At 49.5% G+C, this 18461-nt stretch overlaps 2 protein-coding genes across 2 annotated transcripts; both read right to left on the bottom strand.

The window, feature by feature from the left end:
• Window positions 1-6322: 6322 nt before the first annotated feature.
• On the bottom strand, window positions 6323-7380 carry LOC147973553 (uncharacterized). Its single transcript, XM_087524719.1, has 2 exons — window positions 7074-7380; window positions 6323-7032 (listed from the first exon to the last, which is right to left on the bottom strand). The coding sequence occupies exons 1-2, from the start codon at window positions 7378-7380 to the stop codon at window positions 6323-6325; spliced, it is 1017 nt and encodes a 338-aa protein (XP_087380845.1).
• Window positions 7381-7419: 39 nt separating this feature from the next.
• On the bottom strand, window positions 7420-7815 carry LOC147973552 (uncharacterized). The gene has a single exon (XM_087524718.1). The coding sequence runs from the start codon at window positions 7813-7815 to the stop codon at window positions 7420-7422; it is 396 nt and encodes a 131-aa protein (XP_087380844.1).
• Window positions 7816-18461: the final 10646 nt, after the last annotated feature.

Below are 18461 nucleotides of genomic sequence, written 5' to 3'. Positions count from 1 at the left end.
GTCAGGCAAACTCGGTGGGACCGATTTGCTCTTTCGGTGAGACCGAAAAGTTACAAAGGGGAAACACTGAATTTACATTGCAATCTCGGTGGGACAGATTCGCTCTTTCGGTGAGACCGAAAAGTTACAGAAGGGAAATAGAGAGTTTGCAATCCCATCTCGGTGAGACCGAGATCCCTATCGGTAGAACCGAATTGCTAGGGTTTGGCAGTGGCTTATGACAAGTGAAACTCGGTGGCGCCGGATAGGAAGAATCGGTAGGACCGAGTTTGGCTTAGGGTTTAGGTCATATGTGGATATGGGAAAGTAGTTGAGGGTTTTGGAGCATATCACTAAGCACATGAAGCAAGAGGCTCATTAAGCAACACCTCATCCCTCCTTGATAGTATTGGCTTTTCCTAAAGACTCAATGTGATCTTGGATCACTAAAATATAAAATGAAGAGTCTTGAGCTTTTGAGCTTGAGCCAATCCTTTGTCCTTAACATTTTGAGGGTTCCACTTTCACATCCATGCCATGCCAATCATTGAGCTTCCCTGAAATAATCATCTTGGAATAGCATTAGCTCAATGAGCTATATGTTGTTATGAATTACCAAAACCACCTAGGGATAGTTGCACTTTCAGATCCGCATCTCCATACTCAGCGAAAATAGCCGAACGAAGGTGTAGTGCAGCGATGAAGGTTAAACATAGCGAAGATGTCATCAAACCGCAGGACGATCGTACCCCCGATGGCGTTATCCACAAAGCCCTTGCCCTCTAGCACCTTGGCCACGAAAACCGGGTATGCCACATCCTTCTCGGAGAGACGCTGCTTCTCCAAAGAAAGAACACTGTCATGGAGACTCCGCATAGCATCGGTTGCAACATTGAGCAGATTAGTCGGTAGCATTGGCATACCCGCCACATGCACCCTCCTCGAGATATCCTTAGGTGAAGGTGGACCGTTCTGAGCACGGATCGTACTCGGTGTCGGCTGGCTGACACCCTTGTTACTCTTTCTTTTCCGTCCCTTCTTCTTCTGCTGTAATGGGATCGAGTTCTGCTCACAGACCGCCTTCTTGAGTGTGTTGGGGCTGATAATATTTGGCACCTCGGCTATCTGAGGCTCGATGAAGGCGGCAGCTGGAGGCGTCTCCTGAGAACTGAACGCCAGACGACGCTGTTGCAATTTGGTTTCTCCATGGTACCAGCATCATCGCGGTTGTCTTTTTCAGGGTTGGGTTCTTGAGAAGGAGGCCCGAAGAATTTATCACCGTACCCATGTTTGGCAAAGTACTTATTGACGTTGGTAAATGTACCGTCTTTGTTTTTCGTCCGGATCCTGTGCCATATGCATGTTCGGATCCTGTGCCATAGGGATGTCCTGCATGTCCGGTAGCGTTGCGGCGCTCTTGCCATGGCTTGGCGCCGGCACGACTGGCGGTGTTGTCTGTCGGGTGGTGTCCCTCGCCCCCAAACGAATCTGGCTCTTCGGCCAAAGCAGGGGCCAGCTTACGCAGGCGCTGAGGGTCATCACATCATCTTCGTCGGCCCCAGCAGGTCGAATCGGAGGTAACAACTCGTCGCAGCCTGGCAGCACCCAAACCAGTTCAACCCTATACACGGTGGGTGGCATCGGATTACCATGGAACACGGGGTTGCCCGGTTGAACGATTCTGCCCTTGGCGACATCGATCAACTTGCCACCCACGAAGTGCAGGAGAGTGCATGGAACGTCGGCGGTGCCCTGCGAAAACATGTAGGGCGTCAGGGATGCCTAGTCAAAGGCAAGGAGATGAAGTCATCGGCCGAGAGGCTTAATTAGTTACCGTGATGGCGTTGAGCTCGGCTAATGTAGAGGAACCGCCAACGGCGGGCATGCAACTGACGGAGGGGCCGCTTGCTGCCGAGGTGCCGGCCGGCGTACACCCGGGTGCATTAAGCTCCAATGCCCGTGCCGGCGTCAGAGACACCAATACCGCCTCCGCCGGAGACACCAATGGTGCCGCCTACGCATTGTGCGAGTTGCTGGCCATGAAGCTGGGAACCACGGGTGGCCCCTGTTGGCCGCCCGCAATCCACGTCGTGAGCCCCTGAATCAAGGTAGGCACAATGGCGGTGAGCGTCGATCCCAGTTGTTGTTGCACTTGCTCTTGGACAATCTCCGGAATCCGCGCCACTTGTGCCTTGAGTTCTTGAACCTCGCGCGACTGGCTTTCCGAGCTGGTCTTTCTCTCCTCTCGCCCACCAGCGTTATAGTATGACGACCATTTTGTGGACAAGCCTTTGTCGGCCACACGACCAGCTGACGACGGCTTACTGAGCTTATCCTTGTTTTTCATTACGTTCAACACCCTATTTAGAGTGATGTCCCAAGGGGTGCTTTGAGACGAGCCCGCGCTACTGCATTTAGTCTCCTGCGGAAGGAATGTGAACCATTTAGAAATTTGGCTTCATTAATTAGAATGCAACCATATGGAGCTAATTCACTACAGGAAACAGGTAATTTGCCGTCTGTGGATTACAGACGGCAAAGACGTAAATCCATACGGCAAAGAGTTTGCCGTCAGGAAGTAGATGGTAAAGTCAGACGGCAAAGATAAATCGGCAAAGAATACTTTGCCGTCTGCTATTTTTATGTATGACGGCAAAGACTTTGCCGTAAGCCAATTGTATTTGCCGTCAGCGAGGCCAGCCAGACGGCAAAAATTGCGACCTAACAGACCCGCAGCCCCGAAGGACGGCGGCAGTGTTTTGCCGTCAGCTAGACTACTTATTTGCCATCAGGCAGAAACAACACAGATGGCAAAGCATTTTTTATTATTAAAAAAACTAGACCAACAGTCTTGTCCACCGCACGTCCAGAGCATCTTCTGCAGAGCTCACCGGGGAAAAGATGCTTGCCGCCCGCACGCATAGAGTAGAGGCCACACGCGCCCAATAGCTAAGCTGCTCACCATGCGGAACTCGGCGGAGTAGAGCTGTTGGTTGCGCCCAACCTCACCGGAGAAAAGCGCCGCTGCCGAAGGGAGGCCCCACGACGGAGGGAGAGGAGGAGCCCGCGCTAGACGGAGGCCACGCCGGAGTGAGGAGGCTCAGGAAGAAGGACGCCACGTTGCTTGCTGGAGTGAGGAGGCACCGGAGGGAGAAGGCCGCGCCGCGCACCGGCACACGCTGTGCCGCCCGCGCTACTCGCTGGTGTGAGGAGGCGTCAGAGGGAGGAGGCCGCGCCGCCCACGCTTCTCGCCGGAGTGAGGAAGCCGCGTTGCTCGCCGCCCGTGCCGCGCTGCTCATCGGAGTGAGGAGGCGCCGGAAGGAGGAGGCGCCGGAGGGAGAAGGTCGTGTCGCGCAGCCCGCGCTGCTCGCCGGAGTGAGGAGGCCGCGCTGCGCACCGGCATGCGCCGTGCCGCCCGCGCTGCTCGCTGGTGTGACGAGGCGCCAGAGGAAGGAGGTCGCGCCGCCCACGCTGCTCGCCGGAGTGAGTGTAGAAGGACAAGATATGGGATATGCAATCTCGATGTATTGATCGGTGCACCAGGCACGTATATATAAGTACATAGGTGGGCCACAACCTCAACTATACAGAGGAAACAGGAGGTGGGCCCTAAACACAAATTTAAACATACACAATATACTCAACACCCCCCCCCCCCCGGCAGTCGAAGCGGCGCCAGTGACGCAAAGACTGGAACGAAACTCCTCGAAGGTAGAAGTCGGCAGTCCCTTCGTCATCACATCGGCGAACTGTTGCGCAGTCGGCAAATGGAGAACCCGAATGCATCCAAGAGCCACCTGCTCATGCACAACATGAATGTCCAACTCAATGTGTTTAGTCCGGCGATGATGAACGGGGTTGGCGGAGAGGTACACCGCAGAAACGTTGTCACAGTAGACAACCGTAGCCTGGGAGACGTTGTGATGCAGCTCCTGAAGTAACTGTCGTAGCCAGGTGCACTCAGCAACAGCGTTGGCCACGGCTCGGTACTCAGCCTCCGCGCTAGAGCGCGAAACCATGGGTTGTCGCTTGGACGACCACGAGACGAGTGAAGGATCGAGGTAGACACAGTAGCCAGAGGTGGACCGACGAGTATCTGGGCAGCCAGCCCAGTCTGCATCGGAGTAGGCCATCATCTCCAGAGAAGTGGACGCCGTGAGTGTCAGCCCAAGGGGCGTGCATGTGGACACACACCTGCTGAACAACATACTGAAGATCCGGTCTGGTGAGAGTCAAGTACTGAAGAGCACCAACGATAGACCGGTAGAAAGGAGCATCCGAAGCTGGCGAACCCTCAAGAGCAGAAACCTTGGCCTTCATGTCAACGGGAGTAGCAACAGGGTGACAGTTGAGCATGCCAGCACGCTCAAGAAGCTCGTGTGCATACTTCTGTTGATGAAGAAAGAAACCGTCCGGGCGCCGAACGGCCTCAATGCCAAGGAAATAATGTAGAGCACCCAAGTCCTTGATGGAAAACTCGTCACGCAGACGGAGAGTAATCTGCTAAAGAAGAGCTGCGAAGGAGGCCGTCAGGATGATGTCATCGACATAAAGGAGCAAATATGCAGTCGTGTCACCGTGGTGATAGACAAACAATGAGGCGTCCGAGCGAGTGACGCTGAAGCCCAGTGTCTGAAGAAACCCAGCGATCTGCTGGTACCAGGCGCGGGGTGCCTGCTTGAGCCCGTAGAGAGAGCGGGATAGCAGACACACATGGCCAGGAAGGGAGGCGTCGACGAAACCGGTGGGTTGCCCACAATACACCTGCTCCTCAAGATGGTCGTGGAGAAAGGCGTTGGAGACATCCATCTGGTGAACAGGCCAGCCTCGGGACACTGAGAGCTGGAGGACGGTGCGGATCATGCCCAGTTTGACAACTGGGGCAAACGTCTCAGTGAAGTCCACTCCAGCGCGCTGGCGGAAACCACGAACCACCCAGCGAGCCTTGTAGTGCTCAAGAGTACCATCCGAGCGGGTCTTATGGTGAAAGACCCACTTGCCGGTGATGACGTTGGCGCGAGGAGGCCGGGGAACTAGTGTCCAGGTATGGTTCCGCTGAAGAGCATCGAACTCTTCCTGCATCGCCGCAAGCCAGTGAGGATCATGGAGGGCTGCGCGAGCGGACGCGGGAAGAGGAGACGGCTCCGCGGTGGAGGTGGTGAGGGCATACTCATCGCTCGAGTACCGGAGGCTCGGACGATGAACACCGGTACGAGCCCGTGTAACAGGGCCAGGGGCGCCGTCGGAGCCACCGGCGAGGCGGCCGGCGAGGGGGCCGGCAAGGCAGCCGGCGTCGAGGCGGCCGAAGGGGCGGCCGAGCCAGCATCGCCCGATCCTGCGGCGCCCGAGTCGGGGGCGGCGGGTGAAGGGGGGCGCCAGTCACGCCGTCAGGTTCGGCCGAGGAGGCCGAGTGTGCGGGCGCCGGCGTGAGGGCGCAAGGACCACCAAAGCCCGGAGGCGGTCCACGGGCCAAACGGGGCCGTCCACCTGACGAAGTCACCGAAGAGCCGCAGGCGACGGAGCGGGGTGCAAGCTTATGAGGCGCAGTAGCAGCGATGCTAGGGTAGCACAGGCAGCGGAAGATGCGAAGCCCATCATAAGAGGGTGGTGCACCGAAGAGAAGGTGATGAGGTGTAAAGTTCCCGCGAGTACGACATGGACGGATGTTGATGAGGAGGGAAGTGGTGGCGAGAGCGTTAGGCCAAAAGCACGGAGGCACATTGGCATGAAAGAGTAGAGTCCGAACGCAGTCATTGAGAGTGCGAAGGTAACGCTCAGCGCGACCATTCTGTTGCGAGGTGTATGGGCAAGTCAGACGAAAAGTCGTGCCATGTGTGGTGAGGAGAGTACGAACAGCGAGGTTGTCGAACTCCTTCCCGTTGTCTGTCTGCAACGCGAGAATGGGACGACCAAACTGCGTGAGAACATAGGAGTAGAATGCGGCGAGAGTGGATATGACATCCGACTTGCGGCGCAACGGGATGGTCCACACATAATGCGAGAAATCATCAAGTATGACAAGATAATAAAGAAAGCCCGTATTACTGGCAACAGCAGAGGTCCAAACATCACTATGAATTAACTCAAACGGGTACGATGCAACATAAGAAGAAGCCCTAAACGGGAGACGAGCATGTTTGCTGAGGCGACATGCATGACACGAGTGATCCTCGTTCTTATTACACGTGAAAGAAAAACCCCGAAGTATGTGGCGAAGGGTGGCAGGATTAGGATGACCCAAGCGAGCATGCCAAAGATCCACTCCGGTGGCGAGAGCGACAGGGGCGGCGGAAGTGGTGGAGGTGGCGGAGTGAACTGGGTAGAGCTCGTCAGGGCTATCACATCAGTGGAGCACCATCCGCGTGCGAGCGTCCTTAACAGAAAAACCACATTCGTCAAATTCAATGGTGACAAGATTTTCACGTGTAAGAGAGAGAACAGAAACAAGATTTTTAATAAGATCAGGAGAAACTAAGACATTAGACATGGATATTGGAGTGGAGTTAGACGGAAAATATGCATGACCTATATGGGTGATAGGAAGATAGGAGCCGTCACCGACGGTGATGCGGTTGGAAGTATGGACAGGATAGGAGGTGTGGAGGTTACCGAGATAAGCCACCATGTGAGCGGTGGCTCCGGTGTCCATGTACCAGTCGCCGCCGCCGGTGTAGCTGGACGGGGAAAGAGCGGTGTGAAGAGCCGCCAGAAGGGCCGGGTCCCACGGCGCCGGCGGGAGAGGTGGTGGCGTGGCCATCAGGGGCAGCAGCGGTGGCCCACCTGGCTGCGGCTGCTGACCGTAGGGCGCCGCGTAGGATGCCGCATAGGGCTGCAGCGCGGCGTAGAACGCCTGGTGGGACTGTGGTCGGGCGCCGAGAAGGCCCGGGGCAGGGGCCCGAGGAACCGGCATGGAGTAGACATGCACGACGCCGGTCCATGGGTTCTGGCCGGCGTACCACGGGGACGGCTGATAAGCCTGCTGCGGTGGGCGGGGTGCTCCTCCCTGAGCACCTGCGCCCCCCTGCTTGCGCCCCCTGGGCGGGGTGCTCCTCCCTGGGGCGGCGGGAAGGGAGCGGCCGGGGTGGGCGGGAAACCTGGCGGGAAGGCAGGCGCCGCCGGCTGTGGCGGCATCGGGCGCGGCGGTGGCGGGGCGGGACCCCAGCGGGTGCCGGCGACAAGGACGGTGTGGGTCACGCGAGTCCGCTCCATCCGCATCCGACGCTCCTCCAACTTGAGGTACGCGACCACCTTAGCGAAGGTAGGCTCCGTGATGAGTGTAAGGTTGGAGGCGGCGTTCCCAAAATCCTCGTTGAGGCCCGCGGTGAGGGTGCTGATGAGGAGCTCGTCGCCTATCGTCTCCCCGAGATCACGGAGCTCATCGGCAAGCTTCTTGAGGCGCATGCAAAAATCATCGATGGATGAGTCAAGTTGCTGGCACCCCTAAAACTCACCATGGAGTAGGACCTTGCGCTGCAGCCGGTTGTCGGTGAAGAGGCTGTTGAGCTTGGTCCAGACCGCGTAGGCGTCGTCGTCGTCATCCACCATGGTGTGAAAGAGATCGCTGGAGATGGTGAGGTAGAACCAGCGAATGATGGTGGCGTCGAGGATCATCCACTCCTCGTCGTTGATCATGAGCGCCGAGTCCACAGTGTCGTCCACGTGGCCGTGCAGGAGGTACTCACCGAACACAAGCGAAAAATACCGCTTCCAAGTGGAGTAGGACGCGGTGTTTTGATCAAGCTTGACCGGAACACGCTCATGGATGGTAAGGTCGCGGACGAGGGTGACATCGGGACCGGCGAACGGGTTTGAGACGGTGGACGAGGAGGAGCTCATGGCTAGGGTTAGGGTTTGGGACGCGGCGCGGGTGGGTGGTGGCTGGGTGGTGCGGGTTGCGATGCGGGTTGGGAAGTGTGGCGGCGCGGGTGGCAGGGGGCTGGGGTGGTGCGGGTGCGGCGCGGGTGCGAGGTGAGGGTTCGGGAGAGAGAGGGCGTGAGCGGAAGCGGAAGCGAGCGGCGGCGGCGGCCTCGGGAAGAGACGGTGGCGGCAGAGGGCTGGGTGGTGGGGAGAGGCGGCGGCGACCAGCGGCGGCGACGGCGACCGTGGGGATGGTGGCGGCAGCGGCGGCTGGTGGCGGCGGCGAGGAGTAGCGGCGGCGGTGCGTAGGGGCGCGGCGGCGGCAGCGGCTTTAGGGTTTTAGGATCGTGTTGCGATAGATACCATGTAGAAGGACAAGATATGGGCTGTGCAATCTCGATGTATTGATCGGTGCACCAGGCACGTATATATAAGTACAGAGGTGGGCCACAACCTCAACTATACAGAGGAAACAGGAGGTGGGCCCTACACACAAATATACACGTACACAATATACTCAACAGTGAGGAACCCGCGCTGCTCGTCGGAGTGAGGAGGCGCCGGAGGGAGGAGGCCGCGCTGCCTGGAGTGAGGAGGCGCTGGAGGGAGGGGGCCGCGCTGCTCGGCGGCCCGTGCCATGCCGCCGCGCCACTTTCTCGCTCCTTCTCGCCGCTGCACTCTGCCCCGTGAGAGAGAGAGAAAGAGGGTATGTGGGAGACAAACAAATCACGTGGGAAAGCGATTGTGGGATAAGGGAGAGATAAAGATCGGTGGGTGGGGCTACCCATCGTGGGAGTGCACGTTGGGTGGACCAGATCACGCCACCTCATCGATCCGTGGGATCGATCCGCGTGGTGTGTTTCTTCTTTGCCGCCTGCGTTTTTAATTACAGATGGCAAAGTGAGACGGCAAAGATATTTGCCAGCTGTATTTCTTTTTGCAAGCGGCAAAGTGAGCTATTTGCCGTCTCTAATAAAAAAACCAGACGGCAAAGATCTTTGTTGTATGTATTTTTTTCTAGACGGCAAAGTGAGGGCTTTGCCGTCTGTGTTTTTTTTCGCTGACGGCAAAGTATATTTTGCTGTTAGTTTTTCTTTGCCATCTGCTGATGACGGCAAACCCTTTCTTTGTCGTCTTCCCTGATAAAATGCTGACGGCAAAGAAAATACTGACGGCAAATCTCCTGTTTCCCATAGTGATTACGCGGGGGTGTATTCCATACCAGAACAAGATCGAGCGCCCTGGTCTTTGGATCCGTGGTAAGCTCCTTTGTTACCGGGTCCTCCTTGTACCGGGCCCTGACATAGTTCCTGGTCTGCTTGTCACGGTACTTCTCGAAGCGGGGCGGTAGGCCTTTCTCAGCACGCTCCGCGTCCTCCTTGTCCCATATAGGCTCCGCCACTCTGTAACCGTCGGGACCGAGTTTGTGTTCCCGTAAGTTCAAATCCCGCATTTCTTTCCCCCACTGACTTGATTCAGAGGTTGCGCTGCTCTCGCACTTGATCTTAAACTCCTTGTAATCATCTTCGCTGATCGAAGGATTTTTCGCCTTGATCTTCTCATAACTATCACCTTTGTCAATCATTCTCTTCACCGCGCTTCTCCAAGTAGACAGGGTTGTGCTCATCGTCGTGAGGGCGGCACTATTCACTTTATTCCCTGAGAGGCATGTGTTTGCAAAGTCAGCGGGGAACTTGTATCGTTCGTGCAGCTTTGTGAAGAGGAGGTTGCGCAAATTCCCTTAGTCCTTATGCCTTAGGTTCTCGGTGTTGATCGAGACGGTGCTCCGGAGAATGCACCAAAGCTGAAGCGAGTACCTCTTGACTAATTCTTTGGGCGTCGTTGGATGCCCGTCGGAGTTCACTTGAGTAAATTCCTCCTTGACAGTGTGGAGCATGTTCGGGCGCCGGTCCTTCCGTTGCCTCTTCGGTTGGCTGCCATATGTGCGCTCGCTGCCATCATCAGTGGTGGCATCCTCGGCGGCACCATCAGTGGTGTCATCCCCGACGCCACTAGGGGTTGTGTAGTCAGGATCGGTGTCTTCCACGGCGTCCTCATAGCGGTGAGGTTCTTCCTCCATCTCCTGGGACAGCTCCCAGAATTTCTTGCCCGAACCGCCGGCCTCATCGTTGTGGGCCATGTTTCGCTCTAAATAGGAAAAAATTGTGGTCAAAAAGTTGGTTATTGTCAATGAACAAGATCTCATCATTTAGGGTTTGTGAGGAATTATCATGGTCTCATCATTTAGGGTTTGTCGACACCGAGGCATCCTAAAAGCTAAGGTTTTATCATTTAGGATTTGTCGACGCCGAGGCACCCTAAAAGCCTAAGCTTTCATCATTTAGGTTCTTATCGACACCGAGGCACCCTAAAAGCCAAGGTTTTATCATTTAGGGTTTGTCGACGCTGAGGCACCCTAAATGCTAAGTTAAGTTTTTATCATTTAGGGTTTATCGATGCCGAGGCATCCTAGGTTGACTGATATATATGGGTATCTTCTAATAATATACCCTATCAAGAAAAGGGAAGGAGAATTCTAAGTTGGGCCTAATCACTTGGCTCTATTGCCACCTATGGCAGTTGCTTTTTCGTCTGTCCACACATGAATTCATCATATGTGTTTAATGCAGCAAGAATAAAGGGGCAGTTGATCCTACTTAATTTAAGTACTAAGATACCCTGGCCCATGTATTAGTCGCAAGTACTCCATATGTCCTATTTTTAGTAAAGTCATGCTAAAATTCACGGAAAATTTCAGCATGACCTTTGCTGAAAATAGGACATATGGAGTACCCGAATTTGCCAGAACGGAAGTTAATCGACATTCCGGCAAACTCGAGGGCCTCTCGGGGTACAGCAGCACCATCACAAGTTGACAAAATTCCCAAGTAGTACAGGAGCAGCATCACAAGTAGTACCAATGAACATATAGTCCAGCAAGTTGAAAAAGCTGAAGTTCTCATCATGAAGTAAACAGGAGTATCCAGAATAGTTATTTGCTTGATCTCAAGTTTGACATATACGATAGTGATAGATGTAAGGAGCAGAACAATGCCAAAGCCACAACCTCAAATCAGGAACAAATAAAAACACAAACTACAAATTGATGCGATCTAAATATACTTTTCCCTTACAACAAAATAGCACTGTGGTTTACAATGTAATTACTCTGAAAATAACATTGTGATTACTCTAAAACTACACTGTAAATAAAATGGAATTACATTCATGAAGCTGCTGTAAACTTAGATGCAATACTGCACAAAACATAGAAAAACAGAAGAAATGGTTTTAAAATGGATGCAAATACTACCCAAGAAAGACAAACCACAAAGAATAGGGTTCCAAAATGCTTGCAGATCCAACATTTGCACTGCAAATACACTGAAAAAATAATGTAATTAACCTGAAATTGCACTGCAATTGCAGTGATTATAAAACTATCAATCTCAGAGTTACAGTAAAAGTTGCAATGTTATTACCCATGGAATTATACTATAACAACACTGTAGTGTCACTGCTCTATAATTTCAGAGGAACTACAGTTATGAAGCTGTCGTAACTTAGATGCAGTTACTACCTAAAAACGCACACCATATAGGAAAAAAGCCAGCAGAATCAAAAATCACACGTCAAGGGCTCCAGCCTCCAGGCCATCAGCAAGTAAATCGACAGGGCAATTGAGTTTTGAGTCCAGCGCTACATCCACGCACCGAACACTAGAGCTGCAACATAATTGCCAGCAAAATCCACCGCTAAGACCACACATACACCTACATCAAACACCAGGGAATCGAATGAAACTACCAGATCTAGAAGAATCCCCACTACATCAAACACCACAAGATTAATTTGTAGTATGTCAATGTGCTGCTTTATGGGGCACTTAATATGTAACTAGATTTTCTAAATTTTGAAATTTTAGTTCTGATTATGCATATCACCGTTTTTCATCTAAAATGTGTAGTACTTTCATATTTATGGGCACCACAGAATTTCAAAATTTTACTATGGGGCATTATATTTCTATAGAAGTACTACACATGTTGTTTTTGTTAAACATGCAATATGTTACAGAGAAAGAGGAGGCGCATTGGTCACTTGGCATGGGCCAGCTGTGATTCATGTAATCTTCTTCAGTTGTACTGGTACTTACATTAGTTCTGCCCTCCCATCGATCGACTAGTGATGTGCATATGGTTTCTTTTCTTAAGGCCAGCCATGGGATAAATTCATGCCCACACTCTTGTTCGCCCGGGTTCAGAGTTTCAAACATAGTGCATATATAGAGTTTCAGGCATACATACATTCACTGGTAAAGTGAGTCGCTGGCCTAGCTACACGTAGCTCTACGATGCCTATGCAAATACCCAACACATTCAGATTGCCCCGGGGAGCGACGCCACCACGATCCTAGAGCATCTTCAAGGGCTATGCAACAAATGTTGTTTAGATCCAATTTTGCAGCAAGGGGAGAGGGGAAGCTCACCGGGTGGCTCAAGGAGGCCGGCGAGAGCTTAGTAGCAGCAGAGGGTGGTGGTGCCCGAGGGGGAAGACGAGGGCGATGCAGCGGAGATGAGCTCGAGGCCAGGGTCAGGGAGGACGAAGCGGAGCTCGTGGACATGCCACCGAGGTGCAGGGACGGCGATGGCCGTGGCTAACACGGCGGGGGGGAAGACGAGGGGTTGCAGCGGAGACGAGCTCGAGGCCGGGGTCGGGGAGGACGAAGCGGAGCTCGTGGACTTGCCGCCGAGGTGCGGGGACGGCGATGGCCGCGGCTAACACGGCGGCGAGGCTCGGGATCTGGCGGAGAAGGCGAGTGGGGGAGAGGGCGAGAGGGCGAGCACGGTGGCACGGCTATGGCGTCGGGCCGGGGACGACGACCGGGCGGCGGAAGGAGGGGGCGCGCGTGAGGGTGTGGCGAGGGGGGAAGTGGATCTGGCGAGGGAGGGATGAAGGGATCGGGCGAATTAGCTAGGGGGGAAGATTACTAATGGTGCACCCCCTGGCGGTGCGCCATTAGTATGTTTATTTTTGATAGCAATGGCACACCCCCGAGTGGTGCGCCATAAGTAATCTTTTTTTTAGATAGCAATGGCGCACCACCCAGCGATGCGCCATAAGTAACTTTTTTTTGCATAGCAATGGCGCACCAGCCAGCGGTGCGCCATAAGTAATTTATTATTATTATTTTTTTGTTGCATCTAATATTTTTTTAGAAAATGAATATGAATATGAAACAGTAATAAATTTTTATAAAAACAGTAATAATTTTTTTAAAATATCATCAAATTTGTTATTTGAAAATATTTATGAATATGAAAAAATATCATCAAATTTGTTATTTGAAAATATCATCAAATTTGTTTTTTTAGTTGCATTCATTTATGACGGTGGAGCGGGGGAGGGTGCGGGGGGTCGTTGGCGGCGGTGGAGCGGGGGAGGGTGCGGGGGGGTCGGCGGCGGCGGTGGAACGGGGGAGGGTGCGGGGGGTCCTCGGTGGCGGTGGAGCGGGGGAGGGTGCGGTGGGTCGTCGGCGGCGATGGAGCGGGGGAGGGTGCGGTGGGTCGTCGGCGGCGGGGGAGGGTGCGGGGGGTCGTTGGCGGCGGTGGAGCGGGGGAGGGTGCGGGGGGTGCTCGGCGACAAGGGGGATCTGGCGAGGGCGATAGCGATCGAGATGGAGGGGGGTCGAGATCGAGTGTCCTCATAAATATTTAATATTTTTTTCATATTGAATATGAAAAAATATCATCAAATTTGAAAAAATATTCATGAATTCAAAAAGTGCCCTTGAAATTTAAACATATTCATGAGTTCAAAAAGTGCCCATGAAATACAATCGAGAAATGAAGGCTACAATTTAAATACAATCGATCTTAGCAAGCTATCTGTTCACAATCTTCTTGCCCTTATTTTTCATAAATGGCGTTCTTCTCTTGAACGTAGTCCTTTAGGTAGGGTGGTCCTGCTTCTTCTTGTGGTGTATGCTGCTATGTAACATCCCAAAATTCTAAATTTTGGAATGTTATAATAAATAGATAGATTTGATTGATTGTTTGATTGATTGTGTGAAATTGAGTGAAATTCGGAACCTTTTTGAAAGTTAAATGAGAGGGAATAAAAAGACGTTCCCAAACTTTCATTTTTCATTCATGATCTCCGTGAATTCAAATTCTTTTCACCACGAAACCCTGGAGAGAAGATGACATGACTTCTTCCATTTATTTAAATAACAAGGGGTGTTGAAAATATTTGAATTTCATTTGGAAAATATTTCCAATTCTGAAACTTTATGCAACTCAATCATTTTCATGAGAGGAGATAAAATGACTTCTTCAAATTATATGAAATATAAGTTGGGAGTTTCAAAGGATCAAATTCAAAGTCTTTTGGAATTATTTTTTCAATTTGGAGTTATTTGGATTTTATTCAAATCATTTTTCTTCAAAAATAAAATACATGGAAAATAGGGTAACATGATTCCCTACAACAGAAAATTGGAGAGCAATAAATTTGATTTCATTTTGGTATTTTTAAAATGATTTTATTGGATCTTATTAGAGCAGGAGCACTGTTGCAATTATTATAATTTGTGTGTATTTTATTTAATGCTAGAAAAATGTTCATGTCGTAGAAAATCTTTTTCTGAAAATTTTGATATATAATATGCCTATATAAAATTTTTTATTTTATTTTGTTATTCGGTTTTTCTTTTGTTTCTATAAAACAAAAAAAACTATACATGTGGCCCATATTTATCGCCTACATGCGCAGTATAGAAGCTTCTGGCATCATTGTTTTTTTCTCTTAAATAGGCCAGGCCCAGCCAGCCTTTTCGCTTTTTGTCTCTTAGGCCGAATTTTGTAAATAAAAAAAGGAAAAAAAATCTGCACCGCAGCGTGCGCGTGTCCGGCCAAAGGCCTTTAGGCCCATCCGTCTCTTTTTTTCTCTATTTCGTATATTTTCGTCTATGTTTAGTTCCACATTGCCTCGCCTTTGACCCCTAAGCCTCTTTTCCACCAATAAATATAGATCCATAGAGCCTCCAAAAATCATCCGATTCGGGTTAAATCAATATTTTGATTTGACTAGATTCATTTAAGAAAATTATTTCTTCTCTCCGGCGCGACTTCTAGAAATTTTCTCTTCTCTCCAAAGTCATCTTTTCTCTGCCTTATAAAGGTATCTTTCTTTGTTTTTTTTCTTCTTATACCTTCGTAGTTTATTATTTTTAGACTAATATGATAAAATAATTAGATTATCAATTAGTCTATGTATTTATACGTTAGACCTTAACCGTAGCTATTTTTTCTCTTTCGTAAAACAGCTTGGCCCTGATTTTTCAAATAGCCATAACTTTTCACTCGTTTATCCAAATTAGATAAAACCAGCGCCTATAGCTTCGTCTTGTTTTCACCTATCCAGTGAACCTGTCACATCAACTTTTTGAAATTTTCAAATTTCAAATTTTGTTCAGATTCATATTCAAACTTCTTTTGATCATATCTTTTTATCCGTAACTCCGTTTGAGTTGATTCTTTTTGCAAATTAAAGCTCTTGACCTAAACTTTCTGATAAGGCCAAATTCAATAATTTTGGTACTGTTAGAAATTGTTTTATGTTGCAAGAGTTATTTGCATGGTTTTGATGTTTTCCGAATTGTCTTCTTCGATCTTTCTGATCTTTTGAGTGATTGCTTATGTGTGGTTACTATTGCTTGATTACGATAGATTGACCGGAGTGTGACGAGTAGAGCTATCAAGATTTTTGAGTGCGAATCATCTTCATCAACATTGCACGCAAGTTCACACTTTGATCATATCTCTTTCATACCCAGTTTTTATTGCATTAGATCAAACCTCAAACATTGCATGATTAAGATCTAATTAAATTGTGAGATGGGAAGTAGTTGAGGTAGTACCTATTACCTGTTTATTATCAAACCCTTGGGAGTTACTATTACGTTATGCTTACATTGCCATGCTATGCTCGTAGACATGGATTGGGTTTTGAGAGTATTCATGACAGATGTGAGATTGTTAATTAATGGTTTACTTAAGGTGGCAACTTAAACACACATCTGGGTGGATTGAGACACCTGGGTATTCCAGGATTGCCTGTCTAGGCACCTGGGTAGACCAGGATTGCCTGTTTTTTTATGGACCGCCACCCGGACTCAAAGGGATCATGAGATTATTCATACTAGAAACTTCCGTGTGCAGCCACAAGCTATTATGGGCTCTAGCATAGTTGAGTAAGTCGTGCGAACTCTTACAGGGTAGACTAGCAGATGTAGGGGAAAGTAGGTGTAACGGTCTATCCATCGTAAGGTGCTAGCACTTCTGAAAGACTATGTCTCGGTCATCCGTCTACTCAAACACCATGTAGTGCGAGAAACCAAACGGAGGCGATCGAGTCTTGTGGGAAAAAGTGCGCAAACCTCTGCAGAGTGTATAAACTAATCATGATTAGCCGTGTCCCCGGTTATGGACATCTTGAGTCTCTAGTACCTGGATTATCATGTGAATCTCATCACATTACTTTAAATGAATATTGTTGGGTTTTAATGATGATATTTAATTGGGATTGAGAATGCTGTCAACCATTCTCAATGTTTAACAACCACCATGATAGTTAAATAAAATTTATTCCTTTGTAGTAGGGAAAAATTGGCTTTACACAAAACCCTATAACCATAGAGCTTTTCCACCAGCCAAATATGCATGTAGTGATAGCCTTTATTCATCATTCTCTATGGTGTGAATTTTCTAGTACATTCAATGTACTGACCCTTTGTGGCTGCAAGGTCTCATGTTGCAGGATTATCTTACGACGAGTAAGTGATATGTTTGGGTTACGATTTCTACACTCAACTTTGCCGTTGGTGTTGATGGGCATCCACAACCTTGTTACTTCCGCTATTTTGGATTGAGGTAATAGTATTTACGTTACTTTACACATGTGATTTACCTCTGTTATAAATCCTCGAGTACTGTGTGTGTCAGCATACCGATCCAGGGATGACAATTAAGCACAGAGACTTGATCCATTCGGGTCAGGTCACTAGAAGATGGTATCAGAGCACATGTTGACTGTAGGACATGACCCTAGAAACTGGCAAGCCCATAGCAAAGATTTTTCTCTACAACATTCCTTTTCAAAAAGACCTTTTTACCTCTCTTCTCTTCTGAGCTTATTCAAAAATTCCCTTTAGTGAGACCATACCCCTTTCCCCTTTTGACCGCACGAAGATTCGACTGATGAGACCACTCCAAGAAGTACAAGATATCGGACAATTAAGACCACTTCGGAATGAAGAGTATTTTCCGTGTATCTGAATAATGGAAACTACAACGGTTGAAGGCCGAAGACAAGTAGAATTTGAAGGCTCTTAAGAATTCCCAAATTTGTATGACCTAGGAAGGCTACCCTTATGGAACTTGGCAGACTATGGAAGTTGTCAATACCTGAGATCAAGGTGTATCGAAGAAAGACCGGAACATGGAGCATGAGAATTCAAAGTTTTGTCAACAAAACCCTAAGGCAGGAGATATCAACTATGGAATGATAGCTCATGGGAATGACAAGAGCAGAAACATAGCTATCCATGAAGTTATCTCCCGCTTATGCTATTGTCACCGTGCTGAGTTAAGCATGTATAAGCATGGAAGGATTGGATGATAGAAGGCTGATGGAGCACCCATCAGCAATATGAAGTTTTAACCTTAGTCGGTGTATCACCAGGATCTGGAGTAGTACATCAAGAAGTTTAAGGTGGAGCTCCATGAAGCCGTATTAGACAAGGAAGCATTTCGTGAAGAACTCAGGAACCAGAAGCTGAAGGTAGCCAAGCTGGAGGAGCAAAACCTCGAGATACCGGAGATTCATCAGGAACTGAAGGACAGTAGGACATGGTTCATGCCAAGGATGATGAAACCTAAAAGTTTGGGACGCAACTCCAGAATATTAAAGGACGTCACGAGAGACTTCGCGTCAACAGAGTTGATCTGGCAGAAGAACTGGAAAAGGACAAGCATGATTGGAAGAAGCCATTGGAGGCATGAAACAAGACTTGATAGGTTTGATGACTTTGAAGATTTATTGACCTTTAGAAGACCAAACCCCTGTTATACACTTACGTTAGATGCGACGTTTGTGAGCTGTCATTTGTTTGATGTTTTTCCCGACAGCCACAAATAAAATCTGCCTTTTCCAAACTTTTGTTTGTATTGTGTGCATCCCTCTCTATCTCTCTTATCTCACCCCAAACCCATGGACCCAATAGAGGATGAATGAAGATGAGCTTGTATTTTCTGGACCGATGAGTCAGTTGGAGACAGACCGATGGATTCAGAACATGGAGGATCACATGGAGAATAACCCTATAGTCGGAAGGGATATGAACCAGCATGCTCTTCAGTGCTTTGAAAGAGGTGCTGCTACTTGGTGGAGGATGTACCAAACCATCAATGGATGGCAAGGAGTAACCACTTGGAAAGAATTTAAGTTGACTCTGCCAAAGTCTCGGCTTGTGTCCCAGAAGTTGAAGCCTTATGGAAAGGATATGAAGAAACCTTGTGCATGCAAGATTTGTGGAGAAATAGGACACACCCATAAAGAACACA

The sequence above is a fragment of the Triticum urartu genome, chromosome 5A (assembly GCF_056163025.1).
Source record: "Triticum urartu cultivar PI428250 chromosome 5A, HENAU_Tu73, whole genome shotgun sequence".
In the NCBI taxonomy this organism is placed as follows: Eukaryota; Viridiplantae; Streptophyta; class Magnoliopsida; order Poales; family Poaceae; genus Triticum; species Triticum urartu.
Note: the sequence above shows the minus strand (reverse complement) of the source record. Positions and strands in the feature narration are given on the sequence as shown.

Excerpts from the sequence above, each read along its gene's own strand:
- LOC147973553 (XM_087524719.1), bottom strand. The coding sequence starts at position 7,380 with ATGCGCCTCAAGAAGCTTGCCGATGAGCTCCGTGATCTCGGGGAGACG. Across the intron at positions 7,033-7,073 it reads GGCGCCTGCCTTCCCGCCAG|GGAGGAGCACCCCGCCCAGG; the intron begins GTTTCCCGCCCA and ends CCGCCGCCCCAG.
- LOC147973552 (XM_087524718.1), bottom strand. The coding sequence starts at position 7,815 with ATGAGCTCCTCCTCGTCCACCGTCTCAAACCCGTTCGCCGGTCCCGAT.